At 34.2% G+C, this 16817-nt stretch overlaps 1 protein-coding gene across 1 annotated transcript; it reads left to right on the plus strand.

Annotated features, from left to right (window-relative positions):
• The first annotated feature begins 12170 nt into the window (after nt 1-12170).
• On the plus strand, nt 12171-16425 carry LOC100803759 (receptor protein kinase TMK1). Its single transcript, XM_003518139.5, has 2 exons — nt 12171-14719; nt 15332-16425. The coding sequence occupies exons 1-2, from the start codon at nt 12355-12357 to the stop codon at nt 15838-15840; spliced, it is 2874 nt and encodes a 957-aa protein (XP_003518187.2). The 5' UTR covers nt 12171-12354; the 3' UTR covers nt 15841-16425.
• The last annotated feature ends 392 nt before the right edge of the window (nt 16426-16817 follow it).

Here is a 16817-nt window from a genome sequence, read left to right on the forward strand (position 1 = left end):
CCACTAATCTTTGGTTGTTATCACCCACTACTTTACGACCACATAGAAAGTGTGCTTTTAGGAACTAATTAAGAAATCAAAGACTAATATTTGTGGTACTTCGGAAAGTAGCAATTCTTGAATTTGGTTCAGATATTTCTTCAAGGATTCAAGTGATCATTCGATGCTAATGGTTTCTATTTACTGCTGGAGGCTGTGAAGGACCCTTAGTGCTACCCTTTAGTAATATGTGGAATTCTTGTATATACACTAGGTTTGTTGTGTTCTGCTGTGCAAACATGCCATTAGTTTATTTGATGCTTGCAGAGGAAACACAATTTCCAAAACCGAATCTGTGTACAAAGTTCAGATAAATTTCTTTGTAAATATTTATAACATAAAATGAATTGATTTTAGTTGGTGAACTAAAATTAACTAGTACACTTTTGATTTGTGTGTTGGCGCCTAGCTATAATGTGACTAATTGGGTTAGTGAAAATTGATTGGGCAGGGTCTGAGTAGAAAGTTGGTCCATATATTGTCTGCCTTGCTTTTTCTGGTTTCTTGGCCAATTTTCAGGTATCCTATTTCTTCAATTTTTTAATCTTTCCTACTAGTTTAGGTGTGTGAACTACAATGCATTGATTGCTGGTGTTGCTGCATTGTTTGAATGTTTTGATGTAATTGCTATGATAGCTACTCCTCTAAGGCTAGCTACTTTGATGCTTTTGTTCCTTTAGTCAACTGCTTGAGGCTTTTGGCCAATTGTGTATATTAGGAGTTTCAAATTCTAGTCTTTGATACGGGAAATTTTGCTACTGTATTTAGCATACATTTTAATTAACCAATTTTGAAAAACAATCTGCCAATTGAAACAAGGAGCAACTCTTCCTTCCACAAATTACACTTAATAGAGTCAAGCCAACAAGGTCCCTTAGAGTGATGTTCTTCAAGCCAGGAATCCAGTCTATGGCAGAGTCTATATGCCCATTTGTCAAATAGTTTGCATCTGGAAAACAAGATCATAATAGTAAAATATTATTAATACATAGATATTATAATCATAAGGGACAACTGAGCAATAATAGACTGAACCCTTGTTTGCTGCAGCATAAGCTCCGAGACACTTATCATTTGGTTTGAAGAATCTTCAGTCACAATATTCATTGTTGGAGACTATTACTAACCATTATTACAGGTACGAATGCAAATCATGTCATTTTTTACGTTGTTTTATGTGATTAATGACTATTGTTGTGCATATAGTTAATGTTAGTCCTTTGTGAACCTTAGATTCCCATTTGAGATTGGATACAATGATTCTTACGAATAGTTTGCATTAATCGTTGTATTCAATCTTGAATTGTCTGTTTGGACAGTTTGGGGAGACTTATATTTTTATGGTAGATTCGTGCATTAAGGTTGACAATTTTTCGTTCAATTTGATGAAATTTCGGTATAATGCATTTCTAGTTGTTCTCTGAGTGCATACTTGATTATCAGGGAAATAATGTCACTGATTATCGGGGAAATAATGTCACGAAATTTTGTCAAATTTACCTAACCTTGATGTATGAAGCTACCATAAAAAAATATCTTCCTGAATGGGCTAGGGCCACACCTATAATGAAAAAGTGAGAATTTGATGCATGGAATAACTTTGTGAGTATCATGGAGTTATTATTTAGATGGGTCGAAGTTGGATGAATGAAAGTCACATGAATTAAAGTCACATGAGCCCTACATATGAGGAAAATGTTGATCAGTTTTTGCAATTTGCTTCCGATGGAAGTCGACCAGATGAGGACGGAAAATATTATTGTCCTTGCATCAATTGTTAGAACGGAAGACGTCCAATACTTGACGACATTCGGGAGCATCTACTGTGTGATGGGATTAAGAATTACACCACGTGGATATGGCATGGTGAATTGACAGACATGCAGAGGGGGTCTCAATTTGAACCATTTGATGTAGAAATGGGAGATCGCTTAGAGGATATGACTCGTGATCTTGGACAAGAGTCTTTTTAGCAAGCACATACTCCTATGTATGATACATTGCAAACTGATTCAAAGAAGCCTTTGTATCCAGGGTGCAAGAATTCCTTGACGCTGTTGTCGGCGGTGTTAAGTCTGGTTAATGTGAAGGTCAGATATGGGTGGAGTGACAAAAGCTTTAGTTCACTGCTTCAAGTAGTACACGATATGTTTCCAGAGGAAAACATGTTGCCTAAAAATTACTATCAGGCGAAGAAGATATTATGTTCAATGGGTATAAAGTATCAGAAAATTCATGCTTGCCCGAATGATTGCATACTGTACAGACATGAATTTGAAGAAATGTCCAAATGCCCTAGGTGTAGGGTATCACGGTATAAAGTCAAGGATGATGAGGAGTGTAGTAGTGTTGAAAACTCAAAGAAAGCCCCCCCAGTGAAGGTGTTGTGGTATCTGCCAATCGTTTCAAGGTTTAAGCATCTTTTTGCTAATGGAGACGTCGTTAAAGACCTTACATGGCATGCAAATGGAGAAACTGCGATGGAATGGTCCGTCATCTGACTGATTGCTCCCAGTGGAAGAAGATAGATCGTTTGTTTCTGGATTTCGACAAAGAGGCAAGAAATCTTAGGCTTGGACTAGCCAGTGATAGAATGAATCCATATGGCAATTTAAGCACTCAATGCAGTTCATGGCCAGTTCTACTAGTAATTTACAATTTGCCTCCTTGGTTGTGCATGATTCGAAAATACATGATGTTGTCTATGATAATATCGGGCCCAAGATAGCCAAGAAATGATATTGATGTTTATCTAAGCCCTTTGATTGAAGACCTGACAAAGTTATGGGATGAGGGGGTTTTAGTGTTTGATGGGTTTCGGAATGAGACTTTTCAAATGCGTGCAATGTTTTTTTGTATCATCAATGACTTTCCAGCATATGAGAATTTGAGCGGTTATAGTGTTAAGGGTCATCATGCATGCCCCATCTGTGAAGAAGACGCAAGCTACATACAACTGAAACATGGTAGAAAAACAGTCTACACTAGGCATCGACATTTTCTAAAACCTCATCACCCTTACAGACGATTGAAAAAAGCATTTAATGGAAGTCAAGAGCACGAAACTATGTCGATACCATTGACTGGTGAGCAGGTCTTTCAGCGGGTTCAACACCTAAATACTATATTTGGAAAGATCCAAAAGAAGGAAAAAAGTGAAACTTGCATATGGAAAAAGAGGTCGATTTTCTTTTATCTTTTGTACCGGTCTGATTTAGATATTAGACATTATATTGATGTTATGCATGTGAAGAAAAATGTATGTGATGGTGTCATTGGGACGCTCCTTAACATTCAAGGCAAGATGAAAGATGGTTTGAATACTCGTCAAGATGTAGCTGAGATGGGTATACGATCGCAGTTGCATCCAAGGTCTGATGGTAAAAAAAATATACTTGTCTCCAGCTTGTCATACTTTGTCCAGAAAGGAGAAGATCAATTTTTGTCAGTGTCTGCGTCGGGTCAAAGTCCCACAAGGATACTCTTCAAATATTAAGAGCCTTGTGCAGTTGAAGGATCTCAAGTTGGTAGGGTTAAAGTCTCACGATTGTCACGTCTTGATGCAACAATTGTTAGCTGTGGCAATACGAGACATTTTGCCTAACAAAGTCAGGTTAGCCATAATTCGCCTGTGCTTTTTCTTCAATGCCATATGTAGCAAAGTCCTTGATCTTGTGAAGTTAGATGAGCTGGAAAACGAGGCTGGTATTATATTGTGTCTGTTGAAGATGTATTTTCCTCCTGCTTTCTTTGACATCATGGTTCACTTAATTGTTCATTTGGTACGAGAAATCAAATGTTGTGGTCCTATTTTTTTGCGGTGGATATACCCGGTAGAGCGATACATGAAGATCTTAAAAGGGTATACGAAGAATCTACATCGTCTAGAAGCATCTATTGTTGAAAGGTACATTGCAGAAGAAGCCATTGAATTTTGTTCAGAGTACATTGAAAATGATAAACTTGTTGGGCTTCCCGAGTCTTGGCATGACGACAGAGTGGACGGTAAGGATTCAAGAGAACTGCATGTTATCACTCCAAGTGTAGAAGATTTGTTACAAGCTCACTTGTATGTTTTGAATGATAGTAATGAAGTTTTGTCATACATACTTCAGCATGAAGGTTTAGTGAACAAAAGTAATCCAAAAATGTCGAAGAACTGGGTCTTGAAAAAGCATAACAAGACTTGATTGGTTTAAAGATACAATCTTTGCTGATGATAATGCTTCTGAAACATTAAGAAAGCTAGCAGATGGGCCTAAAAGAAATGTTATAACTTGGCAAGGATACGATATAAACAAGTATTCCTTTTATACAAAAGCACAAGACGAGAAAAGTACAATGCAAAACAGTGGGGTCACCCTAAGGGCTGAATCTTAACACTTCATTAGTGTACATGATGATAATCCTTGTGTAGCTTCCATCCCTTACTTTGGGTTCATTGAAGAAATTTGGGAGCTTAACTATGTTAAATTTACTGTTTGTGTTTTCAAATATAAATGGGTTGACAACAACACCGGTGTGCGGACTGATGATGTAGGATTTACGTTAGCACCATTTTTGCACTTAGTGTGAGTTAGTGAATATCCGCTAAGCGAGCTGGGTGCGCTTAGCGCAGGAAGAGACAAACGTCTCGCTGAGCAAGCTGATGATGCGCTGAGCGCACAGATGATTCTCATATTCTCCTCCATATTCTCCCAACTCGTTAAGTGGGCTGAGTGCCTCGCTTAGCGCATGACTCTCGCTAAGCGCACAAGCCTCGCTTAGCGAGACACCAACTACTAGCGTTCACAAATTTCATCATTTTTACCTGAAATTGAAGTTGAAACACATTAAATTCACAATGTTGGGCATTTCTACTGAACAAAATTAAGCTAAACCTAAAAATATGTACAAACCTACAAAAAGAACCATAAATTGGGGAAAAGACAAACATTTTATAACACTTTTCTATACAAAAGTTAGTCGTAAATGATGACTAACATATATTCAGGTATTTTAGTTTCATGTTGCATATTGTTTATTAGCCAAAAATTTTAATTTACTAACAATAAAACCTAATTTATTGTTTATCAGGCTGAATTTGATATCCTTGAAGCATTTGACGTTAGGACAAAAAAGAAAATACTTCAGACTGTGGGGGAGCGGTGGAGACAGTTTAAGTCTGATTTGACGTCAAAATGGGCACTTGCAGCTGACAAGGACAATGTCAATGACACTGTATGCAAAAAATACGACATTAGCAAGGAGAAATGGGTCCAATTTTGTCAGAGCCGCAGAAACCCTTCGTGGGAGGTATGTACTTTGTGATTTTCATTGTTTTCAAGTTTAAATTCACTTATTATAATACATTGTAATCATGAGTTTCATTAATGTTCAATTTTTGCAGGATGTGCGGAAAAAAGCACAGGCCATCCAGAAGCAAAACACTGCCCCCCACATGTTGTTTCGTGGGGGTTATAAATGTTTAGAAAAAAGCTGATAGATGAGAAGACAGAAAAAATTGGAGGAAGTTGCTCAATTCAGAAGCACTGAAACCGTGATTAATTCTCTTTCTCCCATCAGACGACACGTCAAATGGAAGATGACCTACACGAAGAAAACTGGTCAGATGACGTCTGAGGTAGCAAAGCAAATTGCTAACAAGATTATAAGTCATGTTCAATTAATAATTGTAATTATTTATGTTTATTGTGTGATTGAGTAAACCAATTAATGTGTTCTTTACAGGATTCATTGGAGGAGCAGACATCACAGGGTTCCTTTGTCGCCCATGGACGTCAGGAAGTACTGACTGTTGCCATTGGGCGACCAGAACACCCCGGTCGTGTGCGTGTTGCTGGAGCCGGTGTGACAATCAAGCAATACTTTGGACCAGCTCCACGGATCTCCCATACTTCTTCCTCCATGGCTCCCGAAGAACTAGAGCAGTTGACTCGACAAATTAGTGACCAGCTAGAGGAGTCGATCACAGAAAAAGTGACTCGATAGCTGATGTTATCCTTCAGCCAGATGCAATCCCAGTTTCAGTCACAAATGCAACCATAGGAACTTGCACTGCCTCTAGAGCCTGAGGTTGGTCCTTCAGCTGCTCGTGTCAGGACAAAGGAAATTTGTGTTGATCCCTCAGGGAACGATCCAAACACGAGTGACTCAAACAAATGCGGGTTGTACATCGAACAAAATCCTCCCCGCCTGGTTGCCCTAGAAAAAGTTTATGAGGGATCGACAAGCGTTCACAACATCCCTTTGTTGCATGATCAAGTGAAGGTCGGTGTTGAGGAGGTTAGAGATGCAAAGGCTCTCATTCCTGTACCCACTGAAGAGGTTAAGTTAGTGGAGCAAACACTTAACACCTTCCTTGCTTGACCGACATATCTCGTCAAGCGTTTATTAGAACAGGTATTTTAGTGTCATTAAATGCTTCTTTTTTCAATTGAATTTTTCACTGTAATTAAATAATGTTAATTAACTATGTTGAATAAATAGGGAGCTGTGGGACCAACAAAACCTGCAGATAGGCCAGATCATGAGGTCGATGATCCCCTATATCTTATGACATTGATTATCCCGCAACTTTTTTTTAAGCCATTGCAAGTTATGTGGGATGCTACCGTGTTCAGGGTCTTTAATGAACACTTCCCCTTGCACATAAAAGCATGAAGATTTATCTGAAATAGAACATGATGGTCAATGTCTAAGCATCTCTGTTATATAGTTATGGATTCTATAAGTCAATTTAGATTATTGTTAATTACCTAAGTTATTGTTTTAAATTCATACATAATTTACTTTGTCTTAACAACAATAGGCATATGACTAAGACAAGTATGCGAGCGGGGAATTCTGATGTATATGGATTCCTCGAGCCACAGTCCATCCAGAGATCTAGGCAACCGCAATTTGAATCAGATAGTTACATGAAGAAATGGATGCAGAATTCAAAACGGGATGTCTACCTAGGAGCCTACCTAAATGCGTAAGTTAAACTGGAAAAAGGAATTTAAATAATGTATAATACTACAATAACCTATATTGGTCTCCACTGCAGTGCACATTGACAAATGGTCGTCATTTTGCCTAAGGAAAATCTTGTCGCTTGGTTTTGTTCGTTGCATAATAGACCAGACAACTACCTGAAAGGAATAATTAACAGGTCAGTGTTGTTTTTCAATACATTTGCATTAGCATTAGTCAGGAACATCAATATTTTAATTGTACAATAAGCATTCATGTTTGTATTCAACAGTGCTTTGAAAGGACTTGACGATACTCCACAACCTAAATTCAAGGCTAGTGCTAGGTGGATTGTTGTTAAAATAAGTGATTTAAACAATGCTTCTACTTATATATATTTTATGTTTGTGTACACTAATTTGTAGTTAACGTTGAATATCTAAATTTCATTATGTATTTAGTGTAATAGACAAAAAGGAAGCATTGAGTGTGGCTATTACGTGATGCATTGGATGTCAACTATAATCTTAGGAACTTTCAAGAATAATTGGAAAACAGTAATTGTTTATTTCAAACAAATTTTGATTTTTTTGTGATTGGTATTATATTATTAACTTATGTTTTATTTTATCATGCAATATTTTAATGATGTTAGACCATTGGAATAAGAGAGATTGAAGGCGCTTCGCATCCAGTGGGAAAAGTATTATCTCAAAGTAAGAAATGAAACTTAGGATGTTAGGCAAATTTGTAATTTTAGTTTACTTAATTAGTTTACTAGCTTGGTTTGCATGTTTTGCAATTGATGTTTCCTTTTAACATTCAATATTCTTTATTCATGGTTATTAATAAATTTGTCATGGAATTTTTCTGCTAAAAACTGTTTCAAAACAGAATGCAAATGATATATGCTGTATTGTGTGATCTGATTTCAAATTTGTAGATTAATTTTTGGGTTTATTGAAAAAATAAACATTGTATTAAAAAAATTCCTAATAACAACATTAGTTTTTTTAAAAAATACCGATGTTAACTGCAAACGTTAACATGGGTTTTTGTTAAAAACTGATGTTAACGTTTTGAAAGTTAATATGGATTTTCTATAAAAATTGATGTTAATTGTCAATGCTGGTATGAACATATATACCTTTTTTTGTGTAATACTTATTATATAACATCGATTATTTGAATAACCGATGTTGTCATAACGTTTTGAAAGTTAATATGGATTTTCTATAAAAATTGATGTTAACGTTTTGAAAGTTAATATGGATTTTCTATAAAAATTGATGTTAATTGTCAATGCTGGTATGAACATATATACCTTTTTTTGTGTAATACTTATTATATAACATCGATTATTTGAATAACCGATGTTGTCATGTTACATTAACATCAGTTTTCAAAAACCGATGTTAACGATAATACTTTCAACATCGGTTAATAACTGATGTTGAAAGTCCTAAATAACCGATGTAAAAAGTTTATTTTCTAGTAGTGATATCAAAGTCTCTTTAGGCTTCAAATAAATCACACAAATTTGTTTAAGGTATGGTGCATTGACTATAACATTTTATAGATGAATACAAAGATTAAACTCAAAGTTAACTACTTTTAATATATACAAAATATTTTAAGAGCTTCGAATTCTAACTTGATTGCTTGATTGAATGTTCATGTGTAACGTTCTTTCTAATTTCAACCACTTCAAATCTTTTGTTATCTATAGTCATTAATAGAAAATAATCATAGGATTAAGGATAAAAATAGGTTAGGTCATGTCAAACTTTTACTTAAACAAACTTAACTCCCAATTTTATAAATTAAGTTTGACCTATTTACGTTTAAGTATGACCAATAAATAATCCATATCCATATAAATAAAGAAAAAGAAAAAGAACTCATCCTATGATCTATATCTGTGTGGGTAGCTTTAGTATTTTTATTTATTTTTTATATTCCATGAGTACCTAGTACTCATATTCGATCCATTACCCATATTTTAGAATATAATAAACAAAATACTTAACTAAATTTGAATCTAGCTTAGTAAATTGATTATAAAAAGTAATGTATGTCCACTAGTTGTAACAAATAAAATTATTTAAATAAATTCAAATTCAACATAAAAAACTTATGAAATAACTAATTTATAAATTTATAATTAAGTCTGCTGTTTGTATTCTCCAAGAAAAGTATAAAAATTTATATTCTCATACTAATTAGCTAAAATAACACAATATTTTATTATATAGTATTTTGGGTAATATTTATCATACATATAGTGATTTGTGTAATATTAGTGTTTAAAATTTAATGCATTAAATAACATGTAAGGCGTGGGTTGGATATATAATAAAGTTTAATAAAAAAAAGATATATAATAAAGTACTCATCCATTGTTATAATTTTTGTAAGTAAATACCTACAACCAAACCTAGACGTGTTTAGTATATAATTCTTCGCTGGTAAGACTTTTTTTTTTCAAGGATGCATTGACTTTGAATTATATTTTATATTATCATATTATAAGTGTAAAATATATATTAATTTTATCAATTGATATTTGTCGATAAATCAAATTGACCATTTTTTATAGAATTTTTTCTCTCTCATATTTTATTTATTTATTTTAAGACTGATGTTAAAGACTTTTTAAAATGTTTGAGGTCAGTTCCACTAAAACGTAAGATCTAAGTTCAATTTGAATTTGTTTTTCATTTTAATATATACTTTTTAAAAAGAAAAGAAGATTTGACCTAAATTTTTTAAAAGTTTAATTTGACTTAGAAATGTATTTAAAACTTAATTTATATTAACTTCTTTAAATAAGTCAATAGCCCTAGTTTCCAGATAAGTTAACGTGTCAAATTATCTATATAAGCTATAATAAATTTCAGTTTTAAATATATCAATAAATATCTATTTTAATATAATACTCCAAATTTATATTATTATATTTCCTTAAAGAGATAGTGGTTAAACCTTAAATTTTTTTAGTATTTTTAAATAAATATTTTTTTTATAAAAAAACTTAATTTATCTCTGATGTTATTAAGTGAGCTATTTTAATTTTTTAAAGTACAAAAAAGAAATTAAAATAATCAATGTTTGATGATTTATAAATAAAAATATATATTTTATAATTTAAAAATTAAAATAAACAATAGTCATAATTTTAAAATCTAATTAAAAATTTTATTTGTTGGGCTTAAATTCGGGTACAGTTGCAGAATATGTAATTTTGTCCTTAACAATTGGATGCAAGAAAAGTTCACATTTCTGGTCAAATGACAAAAACAAAAACAACCCATTATAACATACTAGTATTATGGAAATAGAAAGTAATCTGTTTTTTTTTTTTTTTACAGAATTAGAAAGTAATCTGTTAAAAAAGTAACTAAAGTAATAATTAATAAAAAAATTTAAAATATAAAACTATATTACTTTAATTTACTTCCATAAGAAAACAAAAAAGAAAGATAAAATATGGTTTACAGGACAGACAGCGAGGCACGTAGAAGTAGAACGATGATGGCATGTCATTTCATAGCGACATATGTGGTTGCGTGGCAATCCCTGGATAAGTCCAATCCAATCATAACAATAATATATCATTGGGTCAAATAGATTTTTCAGTTTAACGTAAATATATAAAAGAAATTAACTTAGTCTTCAAATGAAAAATAGTCCTTTCTTTTTTCGTGTATAAAAAAAATGTAAAGTAGGGTGATCTTGGTTTCTATAAATAAGAAATAGTATTTTTTGTAAGAAAAATTATAATTCACCAAATTGATAAAAATAAGAGATCAAAAGTTTAAAATAAAATATTAAAACGAAACAATACTTTTAAATTATAATGAACTTTTGTATATTTATCTATTCATAAAGGATATATCTTCGTTTGATCTCTATATTTTTTAGCCAATTTTATCCTTTAATTGCTATTGCAAATAATTTTACTATCATCAATTACATTTATAAAAAAAAATCATATCAATTACATATGTAAACGAATTCAATTTCGAAAATAAAAAATATAGATAAACAAGTATGATAGTGTCTGTCTTTTTTCTAGTATAAAATAAAAACAAATTTCATATATCATTAGTGTAAAGATTTTATAGCTAATAAAAGTTAAGTAAATAATCTATGTTTTAATAATATAAATGAATTTTATATTAAATTATTATATATGATAAATTTGTTAATTTTTCAATAACCATCTTAAAATTATACTTATTATGACTTTTTATTAGTGGATAGTGTCAAATTTTTTTCTCGATAATAACATATAAAACTTAAAGTAAAAAAATTATGCTAGACATTTTCAATTATTATAAAAATTAATTTATTTTTATTATACAATCTTTAATTAGATATCATAATAAAGTTTTGTACATTATTATATATAAATTAAATTCATTATAAAAAAATATTTAATATTATATAATAAAATTATATAACGTAATTGAATATATATATATATGAATATATATATATATATATATATATATATATATATATATATATATATATAATTGTTTATTTTGTATAGAAAATTATTAATGTACATTCTGTTTCTTAATTTATAAATGAAAAAAATGGATAGATGAAGAAAAAAGGTAAAGTATTAATATTTATTGTAGCCATCGAAGGTGTGATATTATTATAAATTGATTATTAAAAGATAAAAAATTTAAATTTAATATTTAAATATGTGAAAAATATGATAGATTGGTTTTGCAGATAATACTATCACAATCGATCTCTACATTTTATAAGTCAATGTTAGATTAATATTTAAAAATAGATCTTATTGTAAAATTAATGTTTAAATATTTTAATTTAATAATAAAATATTCTCACAAATTTAACTGCATACTAATCTATTATATTTTTGCAAATTCAGAAAATAAATTTAAATTTTTTTATCTTTCATGAATTAATTTATTATTATCTCATAGGTCAAAATGAATTTTTAGCCACTAAATTAAGAAAGAAACCGTGAGGAAAGAAAAGAAAAAGAGAAGTGGAATTTAGAAGTTAATTGCAAGAGAAGCTAAGTAAATTAGTGTTAATTAATAATTAATTAATATTAACCCTTATTATATAAGTACGACGTGCGGAAGTCATTATAAATTATTAATGTAGACCCAAACAAAACTTTGGAACCCTCCAAATCTCTTAATTAACATCTTTCTCCTTTTGTTGTTCTCAATCTCCATTTAAATACATGGCGCTCTCACTACTATTAGTAATTGTTGGTAGCAACAAACAAAAAACCTCAATCGACGTCTCAAATCTCAATGCATCAGAAAATGCCTTCCCCAAAAGCATCATAACATAACCCACGCAATGATGATGAAGAACCTTGTACTCTTCCTATGTTTGTGTTTCTTCACTCTCGTTGTTTCCGAAACGGACTCGAACGACGTGAAGATTCTGAACAGCTTCAAAAGAGGGTTGAATAACTCAGAGCTCTTACCATGGCCCGAAGAAGGAGGAGACCCGTGCGGGAGCCCTCCATGGAAATACATCTTCTGCAACGGCAACAGAGTCGCTCAGATTCAGACCAAGAACCTGGGCCTGGTGGGCCCACTCCCTCCAAACCTCAACGAACTCACCATGCTCGAGAATCTGGGTTTACAGAACAACAACCTTAACGGTCCTTTACCCTCCTTCAAGGGCTTAACCAATCTAAAATACATTTTTCTCGGTCACAACGACTTCGATTCGATCCCCGTAGATTTCTTCGAGGGATTGAAGAGTCTCGAGGTGTTGGCTTTGGATTACAACGAAAAACTAAATGCAAGTAATGGCGGGTGGAACTTCCCGGCAACGCTGGAGGATTCGGCGCAGCTGAGGAACTTGAGTTGCATGAGCTGTAATCTGGTGGGCCCCATTCCGGGGTTCTTTGGGGACATGGCGTCGCTGTCGGTGTTGCTGCTGTCGGGCAACAATTTAACCGGGGAGATTCCGGCGACGTTGAACGCCGTTCCGGCGTTGCAGGTTCTCTGGCTGAACAACCAGCGTGGAGAGGGACTCGGTGGGAAAATTGACGTCTTGGCGAGTATGGTTTCGTTGACGAGTTTGTTGCTTCGTGGGAACAGTTTTGAAGGGAGTGTACCTATGAACATTGGGGATTTGGTTTCTTTGAAGGATTTGGATCTTAATGGGAATGAGTTTGTTGGGTTGATTCCGAGTGGTTTGGGTGGAATGATATTGGATAAGTTGGATTTGAATAACAACCACTTCATGGGTCCGATCCCGGAATTTGCAGCGAGTAAAGTGAGTTATGAGAACAATGAATTTTGTGAGGCAAAGGCCGGGGTTATGTGTGCTTTTGAAGTGATGGTGTTGTTGGAGTTTCTTGGAGGGTTGGGGTATCCTTGGATTTTGGTTGATTCTTGGAGTGGAAATGACCCTTGTCACGGGCCATGGTTGGGGATAAGGTGCAATGGGGACGGAAAGGTGGACATGATTATTTTGGAAAAGTTTAATCTTAGTGGGACTTTGAGTCCTTCTGTTGCCAAGTTAGATTCTCTTGTTGAGATAAGGTTGGGAGGTAATGATATTAGTGGTACGATACCGAGTAATTGGACTAGTTTGAAATCTTTGACATTGTTGGATCTGAGTGGGAATAACATTTCGCGTCCCTTGCCGAGTTTTGGGAAAGGGTTGAAGCTTGTGATTGATGGGGATCCTCATGGAAGTGCCCCAGAAGGTTCTCTTTCTCTACCCGGGACTGGTTCGTCGTCTACAAAGGGTGAATCTCCTTCCACTGATAAGCATAATCCTAATCCATCTGAAGACTCTAGTCCCAATCCAAAGTCTAGTAGTTCTTTTGAGTCGAATAATTCTTCCAATGGGAAAAAAATAGTTCCAATTGTGGTTCCTATTGCAGGTGTTGCAGCTGCCGCTTTTGTGCTCATTCCGCTTTATGTGTATTGTTTCAGGAAGAAAAAGGGTGTCTCTGAGGGTCCAGGGTCATTGGTGATTCACCCTAGGGATGCTTCTGATCCGGACAACGTGCTGAAGATTGTTGTTGCTAACAACAGCAGTCGGAGTGTTTCCACGGTGACTGGAAGTGGGTCTGGGACTATGACTCGAAGTGGTGAGTCTCGTGTCATTGAAGCTGGGAACCTTGTGATATCGGTTCAGGTTCTTCGAAACGTGACCAAGAATTTTGCACGGGAGAACGAGGTTGGACGTGGTGGGTTTGGGGTCGTTTACAAGGGAGAACTGGAAGATGGGACTAAGATTGCGGTGAAACGAATGGAATCCGGTGTGATTACCAGCAAGGCTTTGGATGAATTTCAGTCTGAGATTGCAGTTCTATCTAAAGTCCGGCACCGGCATTTGGTTTCTCTTTTGGGTTATTCAGTTGAAGGTAAAGAAAGGATTCTAGTTTATGAGTATATGCCACAAGGGGCTCTCAGTATGCATCTCTTCCATTGGAAGAGCTTACAACTGGAGCCACTGTCTTGGAAGAGGAGGCTCAACATTGCCTTGGATGTTGCTAGAGGAATGGAGTATCTTCATAGTCTGGCTCATCAGATCTTCATTCACAGAGATCTTAAGTCATCAAATATTTTACTTGGGGATGACTTTAGAGCAAAAGTCTCAGATTTTGGATTGGTAAAACTTGCTCCTGATGGCAAAAAATCTGTAGTGACCCGACTTGCTGGTACATTTGGATACTTGGCACCAGAATATGCAGGTAATTTTAGTTTATTTTGCAAATCTTTTATATTTGGTAATTTTATTTTATTTTGCAACTCTTTTATATTACATATCCCGAATTTGATCACTTTATTTTTGTTGTAATTTCTATTGATTATATATGCTAATGCCTGCTCTGTATATGGTTTTCAAAGGCTGTTTTAGCCTTCTTTTAGGTTCAGGTTTCCTATTAGAACTCTAGCAGAACTAATAGAGCCATTGTCCTCAATTTTTAGTTAACTGCTTTATTAACATGGGATTCAAGGGTGTTAAAAAGTAACTGATTATAAGGAGATGTTTATTTTCCAGTAACTGATTGTAACATATGGTTGCTCTTTCAGCCATTTGTAATTACTGAAAAAACCTGTCAATTTTTTTTCCATCTATGTATAATTCAGTAAGATTGAGAAATCTTGAGAAGTGAATGTGTCTAAAAATGTCACGGAAAAATATCCTGCACCTGGATAGACTTCATAAGATTCTGCATGATATCATTGATTGTCTGCGACTGGACCCCATATAGAAACTTATATGTTCGTGTCTCCTGATTATTATTCGATGCATTCATAAACTATTAAACTATACTGATTCCTGCTTTTATTTATTTCAGTGACTGGAAAAGTCACTACCAAAGCAGATGTTTTCAGTTTTGGCGTTGTCCTAATGGAGCTGCTAACTGGATTAATGGCACTTGACGAGGATAGACCCGAGGAAACCCAATACTTGGCGTCGTGGTTCCGGCATATAAAATCAGACAAGGAGAAACTAATGGCTGCTATTGACCCGGCCCTCGACATAAAGGAAGAAATGTTCGATGTCGTCTCCATTGTTGCTGAGCTAGCTGGGCACTGCACTACCAGAGAACCAAACCAAAGGCCAGATATGAGTCATGCTGTGAATGTTCTTTCGCCACTTGTTCAAAAATGGAAACCATTAGATGATGACACTGAGGAGTATGCTGGCGTAGATTACAGTCTTCCCCTTAACCAAATGGTGAAGGAGTGGCAGGAGACAGAAGGAAAGGACCTGAGCTATGTGGACCTACAAGACAGTAAGAGTAGTATCCCTGAAAGGCCTACTGGGTTAGCCGAGTCTTTTACTTCCATTGATGGCCGATGAAACAAGTTGTTTATGGATTTCTTGAATGCACCTCGTTTTCCATTTTCTAGTTTTCAGTTGGTGAAATCCGGATTGAAATCTCCTGTCCCATTTCCAGTCTCCTTCCAAAGGTTTTAAATTGCAGTTATGGTTGCAGCTTTGGAGTCTTGGAAACCTTAAAATTGCAGAAAATTGTACACAAATGTTTTTGCATTGTGGTGGTTTCAGAGACCATGATATTTTTGACGATGCGGGTGCAATTGCACTTTTGTATCTCCATTTCAAACCTTGTTCCTTCCTTCAATGGCTCTACAATTGAAAGTGAAACGTGGTTTAAAGAATAAAACTCTTTCAAAGTTGGAAATTTTCTTTACTCACATGTCGCTTTTTTATTGGGGGTATGAAATGAAGACAGTGATTTGGTACATGTAGACAGCATGCTCTTTTCTCAGTTCATTCTGTCTATGGCAAGTGTTTAGTGGCAGTGGTGTAATGGTGGTTTTAAGAGTTTTCATGTGTATGTTTTGTATTTTCAACTCTGATATTCAAGAGTCAATGGCTGTAGATAGTGAACCGTGATCAATGAAAATGCTTGTTATTTGTTCATTCATTTAACGTTTATGCGTTCTTTTGTCATGTAAAGCGGTTTGAAGAGCATTGTCCCAAAAGGACAAACAACGGTTTGATCCGAAAGCTTATTACTTCATTTAGATCCACATTTTCTTCGGACCAGTGTTTTGTCTAAGGTGATTCGTTATTTTCAAGTGCATCGTTATGATGAAAAAAAGAATCTGAAGATATAAGGTATAAGATTGATTGAATGATTAAGAAAAAAAAATAGAAAAAAACGTACTGAGTTTGATTTTTTCATATAACAAAAACTAACTTGCCAATAAAAAATTGTGAAAAAAGGACCTTTTTGTTTTTTTAACAGTGAAGGGCTGACTGCTGAGCCTGAGGCTTCGTGAGCTAAACTAAAATAACACAGTTTTGATTGA

Source organism: Glycine max, chromosome 2, assembly GCF_000004515.6.
Source record: "Glycine max cultivar Williams 82 chromosome 2, Glycine_max_v4.0, whole genome shotgun sequence".
Lineage (NCBI taxonomy): Eukaryota > Viridiplantae > Streptophyta > Magnoliopsida > Fabales > Fabaceae > Glycine > Glycine max.